General features: G+C 34.9%; 1 protein-coding gene across 1 annotated transcript in view; it reads right to left on the reverse strand.

The window, feature by feature from the left end:
• Positions 1-6,647: 6,647 nt before the first annotated feature.
• LOC123306649 (PX domain-containing protein kinase-like protein) overlaps positions 6,648-19,972 on the reverse strand; it is a 39,675-nt gene continuing 26,350 nt past the window's right edge. Inside the window, exons 8-9 of the mRNA XM_044888747.1 lie at positions 7,278-7,712; positions 6,648-6,969 (exon numbers count right to left, since the gene is read on the reverse strand). Coding sequence (XP_044744682.1) covers positions 6,791-6,969; positions 7,278-7,712 — 614 coding nt within the window. The 3' untranslated portion in view covers positions 6,648-6,790. The remainder of the gene's footprint in view (positions 6,970-7,277; positions 7,713-19,972) is intronic.

The following is a 19,972-nucleotide window of genomic DNA, read 5'->3' on the forward strand; positions in this document are numbered from 1 at the left end:
GATTCAAAGATGTTAATAACCCTGTTTACATCAATGAAAGTTTCACGTCTCAGAATCGAAAACTGTTGTACCTTTCAAAAAAATTCTCCAAAGAAAACAATTTCAAGTATTGCTGGGTACGTGAAGGAAGAATTTTGATAAGGAGGGACGATCTAAAATGTTGCAGGTGACTTTTGAGGAGGACCTTCAGAGGCTCAACATCTGATGTGTGCTTAGTGTTCGTTCCTTTCCTTGTTTTCTTGCTCTGCATATAACCTATTAAATTTAACTAATGATTGATAACACTGTCAGGCTCTATTATCAAAACTGTCGGGGTCTTCGAACGAAGACTCACGAATTCTTTACTGTATGCGCTAATAGAGTGATCATGATGTCATTTGCATAACGGAATTTTTGCTACAGCCGCATATTAACTTCTCAGAACTGTTTTGTCTTGATAGTTTCAATGTATTTCGAAAGGACAGATGCGGTTCTAACAGCCGAAAGAAGGAAGGTGGAAGCGTTCTTGTTGGTGTATCTAGGAAATTTGAGGCCGAGTTGATTTCTGATATTGCTAACACTACAATTGTGGAGGATCTATGGATACGGATGTCGATTTCAAAAGATGAAAAACTTTATATTTGTGCGTGCTATTTTCCGCTGGATATTAGTTATGACGATGTTTTAAACTATCTCGACTCGGTCACTTCGTTCATGGATGATCATGGGGATGACACGTTTGTCTTTGTCGGTGATTTCAATCTCAGTGATTACGTGTGGTCGCCAGATAGTGCTGACGGTGATTTGAAGCCAAATATCATAAGTAGAAGTCCGTATACAGGTTTTTCTGACTTTTGCTCCTACAACTCTCTATCTCAGTTCAATGACGTTCGTAACAGCAATGAAAAAATTTTGGACTTGGTTCTTGCGGGAGTACGAAATCCATTGGCGTATGTCGCAGTGACCTGCCTTTTATTGAGGGAGATCTGCATCATCCTGCGCTGGAAGCGGATATCAAATGTGAGTTTGACATGAGAAAACCATTTAAATCTCGTTCTCTTTATAAGTACTTTAAAGCTGACTATGAATCAATTAAGGAAGATTTATCTAAACTTTGCTGGGATGATATCTTGGTCAGTCAAGACATGAATGAGTTGAAGTACTGTACTCGGTTTTGCTTTTGCATGATGTTATTGGCAGAAACGTTCCCCAGAAATCGTCTAAAAATGAAAAATTCCCTGTTTGGTTTTCAGAGCAGACTATTATTTTGATTAGGGATAAGAGAAGGTTTCATGTCAAGTTCAAAAGATTCGGGGATACTGGGGATTATCAACGATTTTCGGAATTGAGATCTCAGTGTAAGACACATATAAAAGAAGACTACAATAAGCATATATATCTACCATTGAAGACAACATAATTGGAAACCTCAAGAACTTTTGGTCCTTTGTGAGTTCATTCAGTAAAAATGACAAATTCCGCATGTATTAGAGCACAACAACAAAACTCTCGCACCGATGACATCACAATAGCAAACGAGTTTAGTAGATTCTTTTCGTCTTTCTTTGTGGATCCTAATGAACCAGTCATTTACAGAAAGAAGAATAATAATAATAACAATTCTGCTATATTTTTCAATGACATTTCTGAGGCGGAGATAGTGGCAAAAATAACATCTTTAAATGTCAGCAAGAGCTCAGGTCCTGATTTGATTCCACCTTTTTTTTTAAATCCTGTGCTACCAGCCTGGTGAAATCTTTGCACATAATTTATAATCGATCCCTCAAAGAGGGAGTATTTCCCGACAGGTGGAAGATGGCCAAGGTGGTTCCAATACATAAATCTGGCAATAAGAAATATGTCAACAATTATAGACCTGTTTCCATTCTCGACCAGTTTGGCAAGATGTTCGAATCCTTGGTGACAGACAGACTCTTTCATTTGTCGAATAGTAGGATTTCTGGGGATCAACATGGTTTCTTCAGTGGTCGCTCAGTATTAGCCAATTTGTCGCCATATGTTGATTACCTGTCAATGTCAATGGATGATGGTTATCAAGTGGATGCTATTTATACAGATATGGCAAAGGCATTCGATAAGGTGCATCATGCAACTTTAATATCAATACTGGAGGATTTTGGGGTCACTGGATCACTTCTTCAGTGGATCGTATCTTACCTGGAGGGGAGGAGACAGTACGTGGTCGTTAATGGTCAATCATCTGAGCTGGTGGACGTCATGTCAGGAGTCCCGCAGGGTTCCCATCTTGGACTGCTTCTTTTTTTAATTTATTTCAATGATGTCTCTGAATGCTTTCTTAATACCTTTCATAGCTTATATGCCGATGATTTGAAAATTTATAAGAGAATTGTTGATGTTGTAGCCGTCCAGGAAGACCTAGATCGTTTATTCGTCTTTTGCTCAGAGAGATATTTCACTTTGAATGTGAAAAAATGTCAGCATATCACTTTCACAAGGAACCTAAATATTGTCGAATCGTCTTTTTTCTTGACGGGCTCGAGTTGGAAAGAGTATATTGTTAAAGATCTCGGGGTTTTATTGGATAAAAAATTGTCTTTCGAATTTCATGTAGATGCGGTGGTTAAATAGAATTTCGGGATGCTTGGTTTTGTTTTAAGAATCACAAAAAATTTCAAAAACGCCCTCACATTGAAAACACTGTATATTTCTCTCGTAAGAAGCTGCTTGGAGTATGCTACCCAAATCTGAAACCCATGAGTACATTACCTGTTCAAAAAAAGTTCATCAAAAGCTTGAATTATATATTTAATCCAAACAACTCACCTAGAGATTATGAAAGTTCCTTAATTGAACACAAATTTTTGAGTCTGGAAGGAAGGAGGGCGCTGCTTGATGATTTCTTGTACAAGATATTAAATAATTTTTTCAGTTATCCGTTAGCGTGTTCGCTTACTATTAATGTACCACAGTATCCTGGTCGTATCAGAAGTTTGTTTTGGATTCCTAAATCTAGAACTAATCTTTATTATCATTCGATTTTCCCTAGAATAATGCGGTTTTACAACTGGCATATTAATGATCTTGACCTTTTCAATCTTAGTTTAGGAACATTCAAGAATATTCTGTCGACATATCTGTTCAGAAATTACATATATGTCTTGATTCCGAAAAGAATTAATTTTGGCTCTTCTTATTTTTGTCTAATATGCAGTTTTCTTTTCTAATTTGTCTGTTCGTGTTTAGCTCGATGCTTTGTATAATTTTTTTTTAATGTTTTTCATCATAGAGTGTGTAATTATTTCATAAATTGTAATCATTGTGGATCTATGTTATTGGATTTTCTGTTGAGGTTCCTGTTGTAGAAATAAATAAATAAATAAATATAAAAAATTTCAGCTGGGATAAAATTACTTATATGGCCGTATGCACCGTTTCATTAAACGAGATTAATTCTCAATATTGGTATTATTCGAAAGCTCTTGTTTTGCTCCGTTTGGCTCACCAGTCCGTTCGTTTTGCTCATTTGTACTTTACGAATTTTCAGAGAAGAAAAAAAATTTTGTTTTCTCTCGTTTTGCTCTTTTCAAATCTGCAATTAGTTTCTTTCTACAACTTACCGTTACCGAGATATAGATAATCAAAAGTGCGCTGCTTGTGTAATATTACACTAGCAGGGCACCCCAACGGATCTTTCCGATATTGGTTTCGATCGAAATCCCTCGTTTTGCTCATTTATACTTTACGAGTTCTTGGAGGAGAAACTTTTTTTCTCTCTAGTTGTGGGATATCTGTGTTTTGCATTTTTCCAAATCTGCAATTCGTTTTTCTCTACCGAAATATAGATAATTAAAAGTGCCCTCCTTATGTAATAACACACTCTAGTCTAGGGGGTCTAAGGAAGTACCCAAGAAAATATCTAATGTCTGTTGAGTACTCTCCTTGACATGCAACAACACCTCTTAGAAAGAGGATTTGTTTTGATTCTGTTCTTAAGGATTTGGGCAAATAACATAGCTTTGTTGGTTGCTTTTTTTTTGGTTTTGTCACTGAAACATTTTTGTATCGCTTTTTCGCCCAAAACCGGACTTCAGTCGAAATAAATGCGAATCATTATTTTCGATATCAATCTGGAGTACTTTTTCAGAATCCGGTGGTCTATCTACAATTTTCCCAACCAACTGGCTCTTGCAATATCAGCAAAAGAGCCAGTAAATTTTTTGTACCCACTACAATTATCAGCTGATATATATTATTACCCTCAAATGAAAAACAACAAGGAAGATTTGCTTCACTGTAGAACTTCTGACTGGTGCTATCAGACCATCCTTTCTTTGAAAGAATTAGTGGACTTCTAGTACCTAGTCGTTTATAATTTCAAGTGAACTTAAACATCATTCAATTTTACACCTACATGGTACTCTTGATGAAACTCGATACTGTGAACCGTTTTGGAATATTTTTTATTTAAAATTTATGAAGAAATATCCGATGCTGGTATAAAGTAATGTTCGGTAATGGTGAAGCTATTAATTATTATTATTTTCATGAATTATAGTATGCATTATGTGAATCAAAATGTTTTTGCACCATCGATAAAACAAATACATGTTAAAAAATTGGGATGTTGGGATGTAGGGCTCAACACTCAGACTCATGGGGAAGCTGAGTCGAGTCGCATGGACTGACAGGAGACTGGTCTATATCAAATGTCGGTTCTTTGAAGAAAAAGTCATTAAATCCAAATCAATATACAGATTTAAATATGTAGTATAGATTTGTTTTTAAGGAGCAATCTGAAATCCCTTGTTTTCACTTGTAATTTTTTTTTGTTATCTGTTGAGGTAATATTACACTAGCAGGGCACTTTTATTTGTCTATAGCTCAATAGGTAAAAAAAGAAACTGAATGGTGAGCTTTCGATCGGGATGAATATCGGAAAGATCCGTTGAGGTTCCCTACTAGTGTGATATTACACTAGCAGCGCATTTTGAATTACCTATATCCCGGTAACGGTAACTGGTAGAATTGCAGATTTGGAAAGAACAAAACGAGAGCAAACCGCAGATATCCCACAAGCTAGGGTGAGAAAACAAATTTTTTCTCCTCCAAAAACTCGTAAAGTATGAATGAGCAAAACGAACGGACTGATGAGCAAATATCGGAAAGATCCGTTGATTTGCCCTCTGGTAGTGTAATATTTCACCACCAGGGCACTTTTGATTATCTATATACCGGTAACGGTAAGTTGTAGAGAAAAACTAATTGCAGATTTGAAAAGAGCAAAACGAGAGCAGATATCCCACAAGCTAGTTTGAGAAAAAAATTTTCTTCTCTGAAAACTTGTAAAGTATAAATGAACAAAACGAACGGACTGGTGAGCAAAACGAGAGCTTTCGAATGATAACAATATTGGAAAGATCCGTTGAGGTACCCTGTTGGTGTAATATTACATAAGCAGGGCACTTTGAATTGTCTATAGCTCATTGTATATAGGTGAGCAAAATAAACTGAGTGGTGAGCAAAACGGAGCAAAATGAGAGCAGAACGAGGGCATAAAAATCGTAAAAATTCTTTGAGGTGCCCTGCTAGTTTAATGCCGCTCTATTATAACTTTGTCAACGAGAACACTACAGAATTAGTTGTTTTGTGTTTTGGAAAACTGGGGTTGGGATATCTTGAAAATAAATTTATTATTAACAAAAAAGGTTTTACGACTACATGAATCCCTTGGCTTCTGGTTGAATATGAGACGCATATTTTTTTTATCCATTCTCATCGATTATTAAGGACACCTAGGCTGTATAACCTAGCCAAAAAAATATCAGCAAGCAGTCGAATGCTCCTGATGCAAAAAAACAGCTGCATGCTCCATATCACACAAGATCCGTTATCCAGACAGAAAACCAAAATTATCAGAGATCCAGAACACGTTTTTGAAGTTATTCATTATAATAGGATTTTGAAACTCCCGCGTGGTTTTTGAACATATTCTGTTTTTGTCTCTGGGCAAATATTATTCGACTGTTGATGGGAGTTAATATATGAAAAGAGAATACGTGCTTACCTTACTTCTGTCAGTATATAGTGAAACTGACGTCGATTTGTTTACATTTGCTTCTGGTAAACAAAATTTTCTCTAACATTTTTTAGGCTTTTCTGATCTAGCTCCCCTCGACCCGGAAGCTTATTTGCGCGAAACGCTCCGGTAATTCGTCTTTCGTTTGGCATTTTACACGGTCCTCGAGATGCAGCGGATAGCTCACAGTTAAGCCACATTCACAATCAATTCATGGGCCGAAGTGCACTTCGGCACGGAAGCTTAGCAGATGGCGTTCTCCGTTACCTTTCACAATGAAATTCAAGACAAAATTTCTTGCAAGTTGCAAACTATTACTTCGGCAAGGAATTTCGTGCCGGCTATAGATGATGCTGATGCTTATGTTTTGATCAGTTACATTTTTTATTCATTTGAGTATTTGGTTCCAAGATTATTGCGAATGGTAAATTTCGTGCCGAAGTGCACTTCGGCCGCGAATTGATTGTGAATGCAGCTTTAGCAATTTCCCAACATCTAAATCAGCTGATTTTCCTCCCTTACCTTTCTCACTCGGTGCTTACAAAATGAGTATATACTGACTAGCAATAATATTGTTTCATTTCAACTTCCAACATAAAAACACAAAATATTTAATAGAGAATTATATTACACATGTTGTTTTACGATAAAAATACACACATTTTTACATAGGTATATCATCTATATAATATAAATAGGAAGGAAGATATCACAATCAATAAAATATATAAGTAGAAAGTTTATAGCATAATTTTATTTTTTTGTTTGTGATTTACGTAATGATGATTTATTGAAATTGCATATGGCACCCAATAAAGCAGAACGATCATCAGCAGCAAACTCTGGAGGAGATATTGGGTGTTCTAGAACCTCCCCATTAGATAGCATAGGTGGCGGTGGCGGAGGAGGAGGCGGAGAAGGTACATGTGAACCTAAATAAATGAAAAAATGAATAATAAATATGAAAAATGATAGTTATCTCAACGTACAACCGTAGAAGAGAGAACGCCGATAATGGAACAGACGATAGAATCGTCATTTTTTAGGCTCGAAACGAACTATTGGACGAGTTCGGAAGCCGCGGCAGGTAAGTGTGAACGGGACGGGAAACCCATCCAAAAATAAAACACAACATTTGAAGAAGACAATAATTTAAATTAATAAAATAAGTATTTCCCGACTCAAAAAATTAGGATTAATCGGAATCAGTAACACGATTATTTGAATTAACGACACTAACCTGTTGAAGGAGGTGTTGCGGTACCTACTGAAGTAGCTGTACTACTGTTACCACTATGAGCTTTTTCCCCATCAATAGATTGTTGTCTCAATTTTTCCTGTTTCTTCTGTTGTTCTTTTACAAATAACTTCTGTTCATGTCTTTGTTTATGTCTTTGCTTCTTTTTTTCTTCTTCTGAACTCATCATTTCTTGTACTTTGACAAGACGTTTCTGACTCCTGACCATTTTTTGTTCATCTTTGAGTCTGTTTTCTATTTGATTGCGAACAAGTTTCAACTTTTCCTTGGTCGAGCTTGGCAATTTGAAAAATATCTTTTCATTATTTGTGGCATTTGTAGTGGCCGAAGAGAAGAACGGCTGATTAAGCAAATCGTCAATAGATGGTAATCCTGATTTACATGCGTCAAAGGATAAAATTGATTGTAATACTGCTTCTGCAAAATTAATTTCTTGATTTGATTAATGTGAAAGATAACACGACTCTACAAAAAAATTTTCGTTCTTTGTCCTAACGTTTATACTAGGAAATTCCGGTTGATTATGCACAAAAACGAGAAGAAAATACCTTTTTTTGGTATAAAGTTTGCTTTTGTGATAGTTATAGTATTAACATTCTTCATTTTTTTTAATAATTTTTAATAATTCAAAAACCGCGCGATGAGAGTGGGGTGTTTACCCTTACAAAGTATCACTAGTGCGCACTAGAGTTATAAACAACGATAAGGTGTTGTTTACAAGCCCAGACAAACTTCGAAATGTCGTCAAGAAAGTGTAAATATGATGCTGATGCATTTTGTTTTATATGTGGTCAATTTATTATAATTGTGACGTGAAATACGAACTAAAGACATTTCACGTTCTCTCTGAAGCCTATGAAGCATATTTTGACTTTTCTGTTTGGAATCAAGACAAGCCATGGGCTCTACATGTTGCTTGTAGTTATTGTAAATGATAAAGTTGAATCAGTCTCCTAAACACAGAAGCAAACTTTTTCATGCCATATATTTTTTTTTCGTCTAATTAGGATCTAAACTATCGAAATTTTATGCTTTGCAGTCAAAGTCAAATTTGGTGTTGACCCGTGTAATGTCTAACTATGCCACTTTTCATAACGCAAATTGCTTTTATTAAAAAATTATGGTTCGACAAAGAATGGTTACTGAGATAATGAAGGAACCATTGATTGTGACCAATATTTCATAATAATAATGACAATGTCGACAAAGTTATAATGATGCCAATAAGGATTTTTTATCTCGCCCAAAAATGGTAAGGTTAGCCATAGAAAGATATCAAGACAGACTGAGAGTCGATGAGACATTCCTCGAAAATTGGCGAGAAGCTGGATCATATCATTGAGTGTTGGTTGAATAATATAAAGATCAAAAATACAGGGTGGACCAAAAGTCCCTTAACATTTGAATAGGTAGCTACGTTGCATAGGGACGCCAGTGTTGATATACGTCTCGCAAGAGCGGCCAATAGGAATTTAGTGCCATGGCATCGTTCACTGGAGCACAACGGCGTTCTGCGTACGTGTGTGTGTATTATCGAAACAACGATTCTTGTACTGTAGCGCAACGAAAATATTGCGCTTATTACAACATACGGCACCAAAATAAAGCTCCATCGATTCAACTGAGTAAAAAATGGGTACAAAAGTTCGAAAAGACGTTTTCAACACAAAATTTACCACGATTCGGCCGACTAGAACATAAAGGGATCCCGAAATCGTAGAGCGTGTAGGAGAGGTCTGGTGGCTCAAATTTGTCCAGAACATATTTAAGTCGTATTCTTCACAAAAACTTACATTGACATCCGTACAAAATTCAAATTGTGCAGGAATTAAAGCCTCAAAATCATGCTCATAGGTTGCAGTTCGCTAATGAAATGTTTGAGAATTTTTGGAAAAAAGTTATATCTAAAAGAGGTGACATTTACTGGCCAGCTCGTACCCCAGTCTTATCCCCAATGGTGTATTTCTTTTGGGAATACCTCAAGTACAAAGTTTATAACAACAACCCAGGGTCTCTCGAAGAATTAAAATCAAATATCCGAGGAGGAAATTCAAAATATTTCCAAAAACACTTGTGAGGCAATAATTGGAAAATTTCCGCTCCAGGTTGCAGCAATGTCAAAATAATCAGGGGTCACATCTGGTTGATATTATTTTTAGGAAATAAATTCCCATTTTGTCTACTTTTATAATAAATACACAGATTTTACCTCATGTGACTAATTTTTTTTAATCATCAATTGAAATATAAAAAGACTTTTGGTCCATCCTGTATATACCACGGGTGGTCAACCGGTCGATCGCGGTAGTGATTGAAATTAATACGCGGAACCGGCGGAACAAACAGTTCACATGGTTCTGATTTGGTATTTTGATTTTTGTATATTATATTTTTATTCAATTTCTTTTCCTTCACCATTTTTTCCGATTCGGCCTAAAAAAAGATATTAGCCATTTTAACTCGAGCGTCATATACTAAGCCCCCAAATCGGAACCCAAACGACAATGGCATATGTCCCATACGGCTATATATTCCTAAGGCTAAGTACTTTCACGTGCGAATAACTAAATTTATTCGATAGATGAGTCTTATTCGTAGGATAAGTAGAAATGCTGTCTTTTCAGTTTCAGATAGTGTTATTCATCGAATAAATCTGTCATTGAAACTCGTTAATAAGATTTTATTTGTCATAGATCGAATGTCGGTACGTTGAATTTTTTAGATTCTGGATGTCTGGTTATTCTTTTTGTGATTTTCACGAAATATTTGCCTTCTAGTTGGAATGATGACAATTTCTACAATGCGGTGTCTTATTTTACATTAATCAGTGAAAAGTAGTATACCGTGTTTTCATAGAATTGTTATTCGTCAAATAATTTCATCTGAAAGCACCGAAATAAGGTATCCTTCAGATAGGAAATTATTTGACGGATACTTATTGACAGTGAATAAAATTTATTCGAAGGTGAAAGTACCGGGCCTAAGTAAGATAGATTGGTTACTGCAGTCATAGATGAATCACTCTTGTATCCAGTGCCATCTGTTGGGATGGTACACTAAACACGAAACATAGTTCTAAAATTGATGGTTAGGTGTCGCTGCATTCGAAACAAGCGGATCGTAATCACTCGTGAATGGTCGTGATATATTACCGATATTGATTGAAATTTATTCTGGGAGGATTCTGCACTTCTTAATAAACTTTTTAGGGTTTTCACTCCGAATCTCTGAAACAAAATCAATTGAAAATGAAATCGACGATTTGCTCCTGCGTAAATTCTTGCACTAATTTGTCAGGAGCAAATTAACTAGAAAAAATTGTTGCCTGACAATGAACTGAAAATAAATAACGTTGAAATTATAATTTTAAGTGGTAACGTTTCGGAGTCTATATCAGACTCCTTCATCAGACGAAAAATCTATTTTTGAAAATCTTCTGAATTGTGGCTTTGTTTGACATTAATTGTCAATACATAGAAACAGTGACTGCATGGAAACGTTGATACATTTAATTTTAAAATTACCGGATGACAGTTCCTTCTTCAGTGAATAGATCCAAATATGATCTATTCCTACCGAACAATTTGCCAAATTATTATCTTGATCTAATAGAATACACGTAGACTCTTCAATCTTTAGTTTATAATGGTCTGGTTCGTCATCAAAACTTTAGTGTTATTCCGATCCATCATGTGGTCTCCCGTATTAGAACAAATATGATCTGTGATCGATTAATTTCTCTATTTTTAATATTATTTTTATGTTCGCGTTTTCTTATTTCTAGAGATCTGGACGTTTCACCTGTATAAGTTTTACTACAAATACAGGGTATGTTGTAAATACAATTTTTTGATTTTTGTTTTTCGTTCAAAGGTTTAGTTTTTGTTAATATAGATCTTAAATCATTTCGCGTTTTAAAAACAGTTCGTATGTTGAATTTCGAACCGATTCTTCCTGTTTTTTCTGAAAGGCCATTAACATAAGGAATTACATTCAATAAATTCGGTTGTTCTTGACGGTTTTTTGGTTGTTTCTGATCATTATTACGATTTTGGTTAGTCATTTTCCTCCCTAAATTTAATATTGTTTTTTCAATAAAATTTTCCGGGTATTGATTATCCCTAAGAGAATGTTTAATGAAGTCAACTTCATTATTTCTAATTTCGGGTGTAGATGAAATTAAATTAGCTCTATCATAAAGTGTTTTAATAATACCTCTTTTGACACTTACTTGGTGATTGGAATAAAAATTCAAATATCTATTAGTATGTGTCTTTTTTAGGTATACGCTCGTTTCAAAATAATTCGAAAACTTTTTTATTGAAACATCTAGGAATGAAATTTTGTTATCCTGCTCTAATTCCATTGTGAATTTTTTTGTAGGTTCTTTGTTGTTAATATGATAAAAAAAATTTTTAGTTCATCTCTACCATGTTGCCAAATCACACAAATATCATCTACATATCGCCACCAAGTCTTTGGTTTTAGTGGATATGTGTCTATATATTTTTGTTCGAAAGATTTCACGAATATGTTACTCATTACTGGTGATAAAGGAGAACCCATAGCCATGCCAAATTTTTGTTTATAGAAAACATCATCTAATTGAAAATACATATGTGGAATTCAGGCAAACTTCTAATATCTCCATTATATCATCAATAGTCAATTTTGAATTTTCATAAATGGTTCTATCATTAATCAATTTTGTTCTCACTGTTTCAAGAGTTTTATCAACTGGAACATTTGGAAAAAGATTTACTACATCAAAACTTACTAACAAATCTGTTATCCATCCTGTTCATTGGAGTTTGATAGATAATGAAAAAGACGAAGTTTTCGTGTCTGCTCCAAATTCTTTATCAAAAATTGCTACATATCATATGCTCTTTCTGTTTGCCTTCGTCGACCCCTGATAATTTGACATGTTTACTTTCATCTTTTCTTGACAGATAACTTCGGTTATAATTTTAAACATGTAAGTTATTTTCCTTAAATTTCTTTTTACAATTCGACTCTCAATATTTATTGATTTACTGTTTTGTCTTTGTACTGTTGTTTTCTCTTTCCGTGTACTTTTCTGTTGCTGTCTTTTATTTTATTACTGTTTTCATACATCTTTGTATTCGTCTGCAGATGTCTGAAGATGGCCCTAATTTTGTAAGGGCCGAAACATATGTAGCAATTTTTAATAAAGAATTTGGAGCAGACACGAAAACTTCGTCTTTTTCTTCATAAAACTTACTAAGATGTCTGTTGCATTTAGATTAGAATTTCTTAATTTTTTAGGATTGCCGTATTGTTCTCATTATTTTTTAGTAACTTACACGATTTTATGAAATGGCTCGTTTCGACTCCAACTGACAGAAGAGACTCAGGACACGAGTGTAAAAAATAGAATAATACTAATACAAAATCTCACCAACAAAATTTGTCTAAATTATTCACGATTTTTTTCCACAATGGGCATTACAATCTTCTTGTTCGAATATTCCAACAGACGCCGTAAAAATGGGATGAAATGGGGAAACATCACAGAACTTTTTCCACAAAACTAACATAAGCATTTTCAAGAAACTGCTTCGATTTTCTATATATTTTTTTCGACATAAATTGCACGATTCTCTCAAAAGTGACCTGATGCATCTAATCCGATGAACTTGGTACTGGACCATTCATTGTCCAGCCATAAGTTTATGTTTTGTTTCTTTTTTGCGATGCCGGAGTCACCTTCCATAGTCCCGAACTTAAAATTCAATGAAATTTTGTCGAACTTCTAGTGGTTATATCTCAGCCATCTTGGATATTTTATATAGACAATTCTTGGTTAAACGACTTATTTTGATGAGTTCTACCTTCTGTCAAAAAAAACCTCACCTTTGAAAACAACTTGGATTTTGTCAAATGATTTTGTGAAATGATTTGATAGTATAATTTTGATTTCGGCTCTCGAAAGTCTACATTTTCAGAGAAAAAAAATTTAAGAAGAATATTGTTCATTTTTCTCAACTAAAGCCCGTTTGTAACAGCCGAGAATTCTCTTCCTAATTTTGGTAAGAACACGGCAGAGATTATTTTGTATGCAACTGAACAGAGAATTCTACCGAAAGTGCGTATGTAACGGTACATAATTCACGGCGCATGAATTCGCGAGTAAATTTTCTAGAGTATTCTCAGCTGTTGCAAACGGGCTTTAAACCCTGTTTTAAGCTATTTTGGGTTGATTATCTGATTTCCTCTGTTCAAATCCGTCACTCATGGTATTGAATATAAACTTTGATAGTATTAATGTGATTGAGAATGAGGAACACACTATTTCTAGTTAAAAAACTTTATTTTACTCTGTAGGCGATGGATTTCGGTTTTCAAAAACCATCATCAGGCCAGCTGAAAAATCAACAATATTTCAGACAAATACAATAACATTCCTTCATTATAACCATAGATTTAATAGATGGAGCATAAGCTATTTCCCAGACTGTTCATTTTTCTCGAAATTCCTACTCCAACAAACCCCCAATGAAATTAATTTTTGCTTGTATTCCCCTCCTAATCGCGTTTAAATTTTTAAGACGGCTTGTGCTTTTGTAATTGTCAAAATATTATTTCAATCGTTTACGTCGTAATATTTTGGAAAATATGCCACGATGTGCCGTGAAAGACTGTATTTACTATAAAAGTGCAATTTGTGCACGAGACAGGAAAGCGATTCACTTATTCCGGTAAGTTTTTGATATTTTATTCGTGTTTAAGTACATCATATCATGAAATTAGGGGAGGGAGTCAGGGGACTCCAGGGCCGAATTCTTTTTGAATGCTTTCTAATGATTTATACATTGAAATGTTGGGATTATATATCAAGCGTTGAAATAATTGTTTTGAATTTTAGTTTTCCCAAAAATGAGATAAGACGAGAGCAGTGGAGAGTTGCACTGGGTCTTGAAAAGACAGAAATATATACTTACTCTACTATTTGCAATTTGCACTTTAGTAAAGCGGCATATGATTTGGAGAAATCGCCTTTTTCTGTTAATTTGAAAAAAGATGCCGTTCCGAGTGAGGTAAGATATTTTACCACTTTTAAAGACTTCGCTTTCTTGTCTAGATGTCAATTTGTTTGTAATCTTGTTAGCGATCTTTCATGAACTTCTTGAAATTTGGCAGATTAGCTAATTTTTATAATATATCATGCCTTTTTGTATAAACCTCCATAGATTCCAAGATGAACAAAAAAACGAGATTCTGAATGCTTTATATATATATATATATATAATCGATTCCCTTCTACCATGAAATGGTGTAGGGTATAATAACAAAAACTAATATTAAATTCTTCCCTCGTAAACGAACTTCGACCATTCCTTCTTGTTGGCTGTCATCTTCCTTGCTCTTTCCCAAGTTTGTCCCCTTTCTCCAATTATCTTCCCCATTTGCTTGTCCCAGGTAGTAACCGGTCTTCCGCGCCTTCTTTTTCCCGTAACCTTTGCTTCCCATACTTTTCTAGCAGGTCTTTCGTGATTCATTCTATTCAGATGTCCCCACCAACTCAATTGTCTCTTCTCTATGAAATCCTGCAGAGGTTCTATTCCGATGTCTTCCCTGATAAGATCGTTTCTCACCCTGTGCATCCTTGTTATTCCCCTCACTTTTCTCAGATATTTCATTTCCATTGCCTGCATCCTGCTTTTCTGTCTTCTATCAAGTACCCACGATTCGCACGCGAATGTAAGTATTGGTCTATAAATCGCTTTGTATACATTCATCTTAGTACTTCTTGATTTTTCTTTCCTACTCAGGAAGTTCTCATTCATGGCAAGGTATATCTTCAATGTGCTTTCCAATCTACTGTTTATTTCCAGATCTTGTTTTCCATTTTCTTCTATTTGCACTCCTAAGTATTTGAAAGATGTCACCTGCTCCAATCTTACTCCTTCTATCTGTACGTCAACGATTTCCTGAGAGTTGCTCACCACCATAACTTTTGTTTTTTCCTTGTTCATTTCCATTCCGAATTCCTTCAACACCGCATTCCAGATGTCCATATTTGTCTGTAGATCTCTCTCACTCTCAGCAACGATAACAATATCGTCCACGAAGGCACATTCTGATATTACCACTCTCTTCAAGTTTCTGTACCCGACTTGAAATTTCTTCGATCTTCTTGTGCACTCCTTCAGAATCTCATCCATAAATATTGTGAACAGCACAGGGCTCAAACTACCTCCTTGTCTTAAACCTATTTTTGTACTGAATTCTCCAGATGTTCGGTTGTGGCTGATAATTCTATTCCTGTTCAATTCATACACATTCTTAACAAGTCTTATAATTTTCTTGTTCATTCCCCTCTCTTCCAGAATTTTCCATAGTTTCCTTCTTTTAACTCTGTCAAAAGCCTTCACCAAATCCACAAAACCCATGTATATCCTACCATCTTTTTGTTTCGCCCTCTCAATCAGTATTTTCAACGTGAATATGTGGTCTTGTATACTTCTTCCCTTTCTGAAGCCGCTTTGCGTTTCCTCTAGTTTTGTTTCAATCTTCTCTCTTATTTTTCCATCCAGTATTCTCTCAAAAACTTTCATAGCTGAGCTCAACAGAGTGATACCCCTATAGTTGTTACATTCTTGCACAACCCCCTTCTTGTGTACTGGTACTATCAAAGATGTTTGCCAATCCAGTGGTACTATTTCTTCTGTCCATGCCCTCTGAACAATTTCCAATAGCATTTCGGTTCCTTTTTCTCCTAGGTATTTCAACATTTCTGCTGTTATTCTGTCACATCCTGCTGCTTTGCCATTTTTTAGGGTATTTATCCCTTTCTTCAGTTCTTCCATTGATACTGAATGCTTTAACAATCTTATATTTCTATAGAATGTTAGCACATACTGTGCTAGACCTCTCAGCAGTACTGGGGTTTGTGAAGAAATTGTGAACAATATCGATCTGCCACCAGAAATGAATTGCAGTTCAGAATTCGAAGGAGTGAAAACACCTTATAGTACGAGGAGAAAACAAGTAAGATACATAGCTATACAGGGTCCAAAAAAAGTATCGCCAAACGCTACGCATTGCGTAGCCCTCATAAGAATGTACCGTGTGATGAATTTGAATAATTTACTTCCAATCTACTAACTCGTTAAATTATCTTCAGCATGTCCAATGGCATAGTAATCAGATAATCAACGTTTTTGCTCAAAATTTAAAATTATTTTCTGTATAACTTCAAACGTTGTCTATCTTACGCCCCTGCTAACGAATCGCGTTTTGTCATCACCCATTCGATCGGCTTTGAACTCACATGCACCTCCTCTGTTATAAAGCTTCTTATTTTTCTCAAGTTAAATTCCATTTGAAATTTTGTTGCAGAAACGAACTAGCAGAGAAGAGAAATTAAAAAAGCAGCTGATGAAGGCCAGAAAGACGATAAAGAGACTCAGAGTGAGCCGAGAATATTTCAAAAAAAGAGTTGCCACCCTACAAGCTGTCATCAATTCCTTAAAAGGAAAAATTCAAGATGAAAGTTTGGAGATGCTAAGGCAAATAGGACCCAATGAAGAATTTCTTCAAAGACAGTTGGATAAAACAGGGAAATACGGCAATGAACTCAAACAATTCGCCCTCACTCTTCATTACTACTCGGTTAAAGCCTACAATTTTGTAGGAAGAACTTTTAATTCTGCTCTTCCCCACCCGAAAACGCTTGCGAGGTGGTATAAAAATTTGAATGGGGAGGCAGGATTCACATCAGAAATATTTGACTTGCTAAAACTAAAAGTTCGAAACACCTCTTATAAATTGATTTGCAATATAACTATAGACGAAATGGCGATCCGTCAGCAAATTCAGTGGGATGGAAAAAAAACTCATGGCCATGTAGACTTTGGAATTGAAAGTCAAAACGATTACAATGCTGTTGCTAAGGAGGCATATGTTTTCATGCTTGTATGCATAAACCAATCCTGGAAGCTTCCTTTAGGGTATTTTTTGATCGATAGTTTAACGGGTATACAAAAGCAAAATTTAATTGTTCAGTGTCTTAATTTCATATATGAAACGGGTATATTCGTTACATCGGTAACATTTGATGGAGCAGCAAATAATGTAACGATGGCAAAAGGATTAGGTTGTGATTTGGCTACTAATAATATGAAATCTACATTTATTGATCCTACTTCACGGCGAGAAATAGCGGTATTCTTTGATCCCTGTCACATGATCAAATGAATACGAAATACTTTAGGGGATAAAAAAATTTTAATAGATGAAAATGGTGAGAAGATTAAGTGGGAGTATACCGGGTGTCCCAGAGCTTTTAGGCCAGCAGATATCTCAGTTACCTGCGGAAAAAAAAAATTGAAAAAAATACTTGTCGTAGGAGACCATACGCTCTTTCATGCAGCATAGCAAAATCCACCCCCTGACAAACAACCAACGAGAAACCACCCCTAACTTTTGTTTTTCAAATGGCACCCCCATGTTTGTTTGGCTTCAACTGACAGCTCTTTTTAATTCTCAATCAATGATATATCATAATATGTAGTTGTAAAGATAGTCACTCGATAAAATTGAATTCGTTAGTGGGTACTGTTAATTGGACTGATCGAATTAGTCCACATTGTAGAGACAAGAAAAAGTGGATGTTGAAAAAAAAGAGTCAATAAAATGTTAGAACTTTTTGTTTATTATAATTTATGTTATAAAACATTTTCTTTAGTATAATGTTGCAGTAACAATACAGCTGAGCGTATAAATTCGTATTTCATTTGTATTTTTATTTTCCATAATTCTGCATGCCATTCTAGCTACCATGATACATCATTGAATGAGAAATGAAAAGAACTGTAAGTTGAAGCACAACAAACATGGGGGTGCCATTTGAAAAACAAAAGTTAGGGGTGGTTTCTCGGGGTTGTTTGTCAGGGGGTGGATTTTGCTATGCTGCATGAAAGAGCGTATGGTCTCCTACGACAAGTATTTTTTTCAATTTTTTTTTTCCGCAGGTAACTGAGATATTTGCTGGCCTAAAAGCTCTGGGACACCCGGTATTTTAAAATTAAATGAACTTCAGGAGAAGGAAGGTGTTCATTTGAGCAATAAATTAAGAAAATCACATGTGTTGTATAAAAATCAAAAGATGAAAGTTCGATTGGCAACGCAACTATTCAGTGGCTCTGTAGCACATGCGTTAGAATTCTTGAATGAAACCTTAAAGATCGAAGAATTCAAAGGTTCTGCAGCTACCGTTAAATTCATCAGAATAATATTATAAATAATTTGTTCGATATTCTCAATTCAAGAAATATGCATCAGAAATATTATAAAGAGCCTTTGAATGCAAGAAATTATGAGTACATTGAAAATACTTTAACAGAAACCTCATATTATTTGAAATCGTTGAAATTAGCAGATAACAAACCTCTCATCGAAAGTAGAAGAAAGATGGGCATTCTTGGATTTTTATTCTGTATCGAAAGTTTGAAACATTTGTACAAACAATTGGTTGTAACAAATTTATTAGTGTATATTCCAACATATAAACTGAGCCAAGATCATGTGGAATTATTTTTCGGCTTGATTAGATCTATGGGGGGTTATAACAATAATCCTACGTCTATTCAGTTCAAATCTGCCTATAAAAAAATGATGCTCCACCTAGAATTAAGGGATTCTTTTATGGGTAATTGTATACCATTAGAAATGATTTCGGTTATGCAACCATATGAAGTAATTAATAAATCATGTGGCAGGGAATGGATCGCTGAAGAAGAGGACGAAAATGTATCACAACACGTTTACAACTTTTTGCAAAATTTTTGTACAAGTTTGTCTGAATACAAAGAAGCAGTAATTATATATATATTCGGATTTGTTGTATATAAAATCATGCGACGTTTAAAATGTGAAGAGTGCATTGGGGGTCTTGTAGGTGATAGGGCTGATTATTTAATCTCATTTATTTACCAAAAAGAAAGACAAAATTCTTTAACCTATCCCTCAGAGGATGTAATTCTGATATGTAGAGCTGCAGAAAAACATTTACAGCATACGCTAAGCAGAAATGTTCCCACAAATATTGGTACATTACTAACACAAGTGTTACAAAACTTTTTTAATCATCAAAATCTGTTTGAAAAACTTGAGGATCATTTCAAGGAACAAACTGCCTTAGATTCCCATTTTACCAATTTAATCAAATTAGTTGCTTCTACATATATCGATCTGAGAATTCACCATCATAATAAGAACTTGTTTGATAAAAGTCATAGCAAGAGAAATTTTTATAACAAGCTTACATTATTTTCTGGTTTTTAGTATATAGTTATTAGTGTATTATTCAGGTAGTGATTAGTAAGTAGTCATTTATATATGTATAGTGAAAACAATTTTGAATCTGTTTGTAGGCTAGATTTATGTTTTAATCGACAATAATAACTATAAGATTGTACCATTGTTGATGAAATAAATTGTTTTTCCATCAAGTGTTTTTGTATAATATTATCAGGTATAACTCTCTATAATTAGTGGGTACAAGATAGGTACTTCAAAATCCTTTCCTTGAAACATATTTTATTTTCATTTGATATGAAATTATTGGTGACTAATTGAAATATTCACAATGTCCCGTCTCTAATGCTTAATCCGCCCCTGTCCACTTCCCCCACCCAATAAATCCAAAT

This window comes from Coccinella septempunctata, chromosome 2, assembly GCF_907165205.1.
Source record: "Coccinella septempunctata chromosome 2, icCocSept1.1, whole genome shotgun sequence".
In the NCBI taxonomy this organism is placed as follows: domain Eukaryota; kingdom Metazoa; phylum Arthropoda; class Insecta; order Coleoptera; family Coccinellidae; genus Coccinella; species Coccinella septempunctata.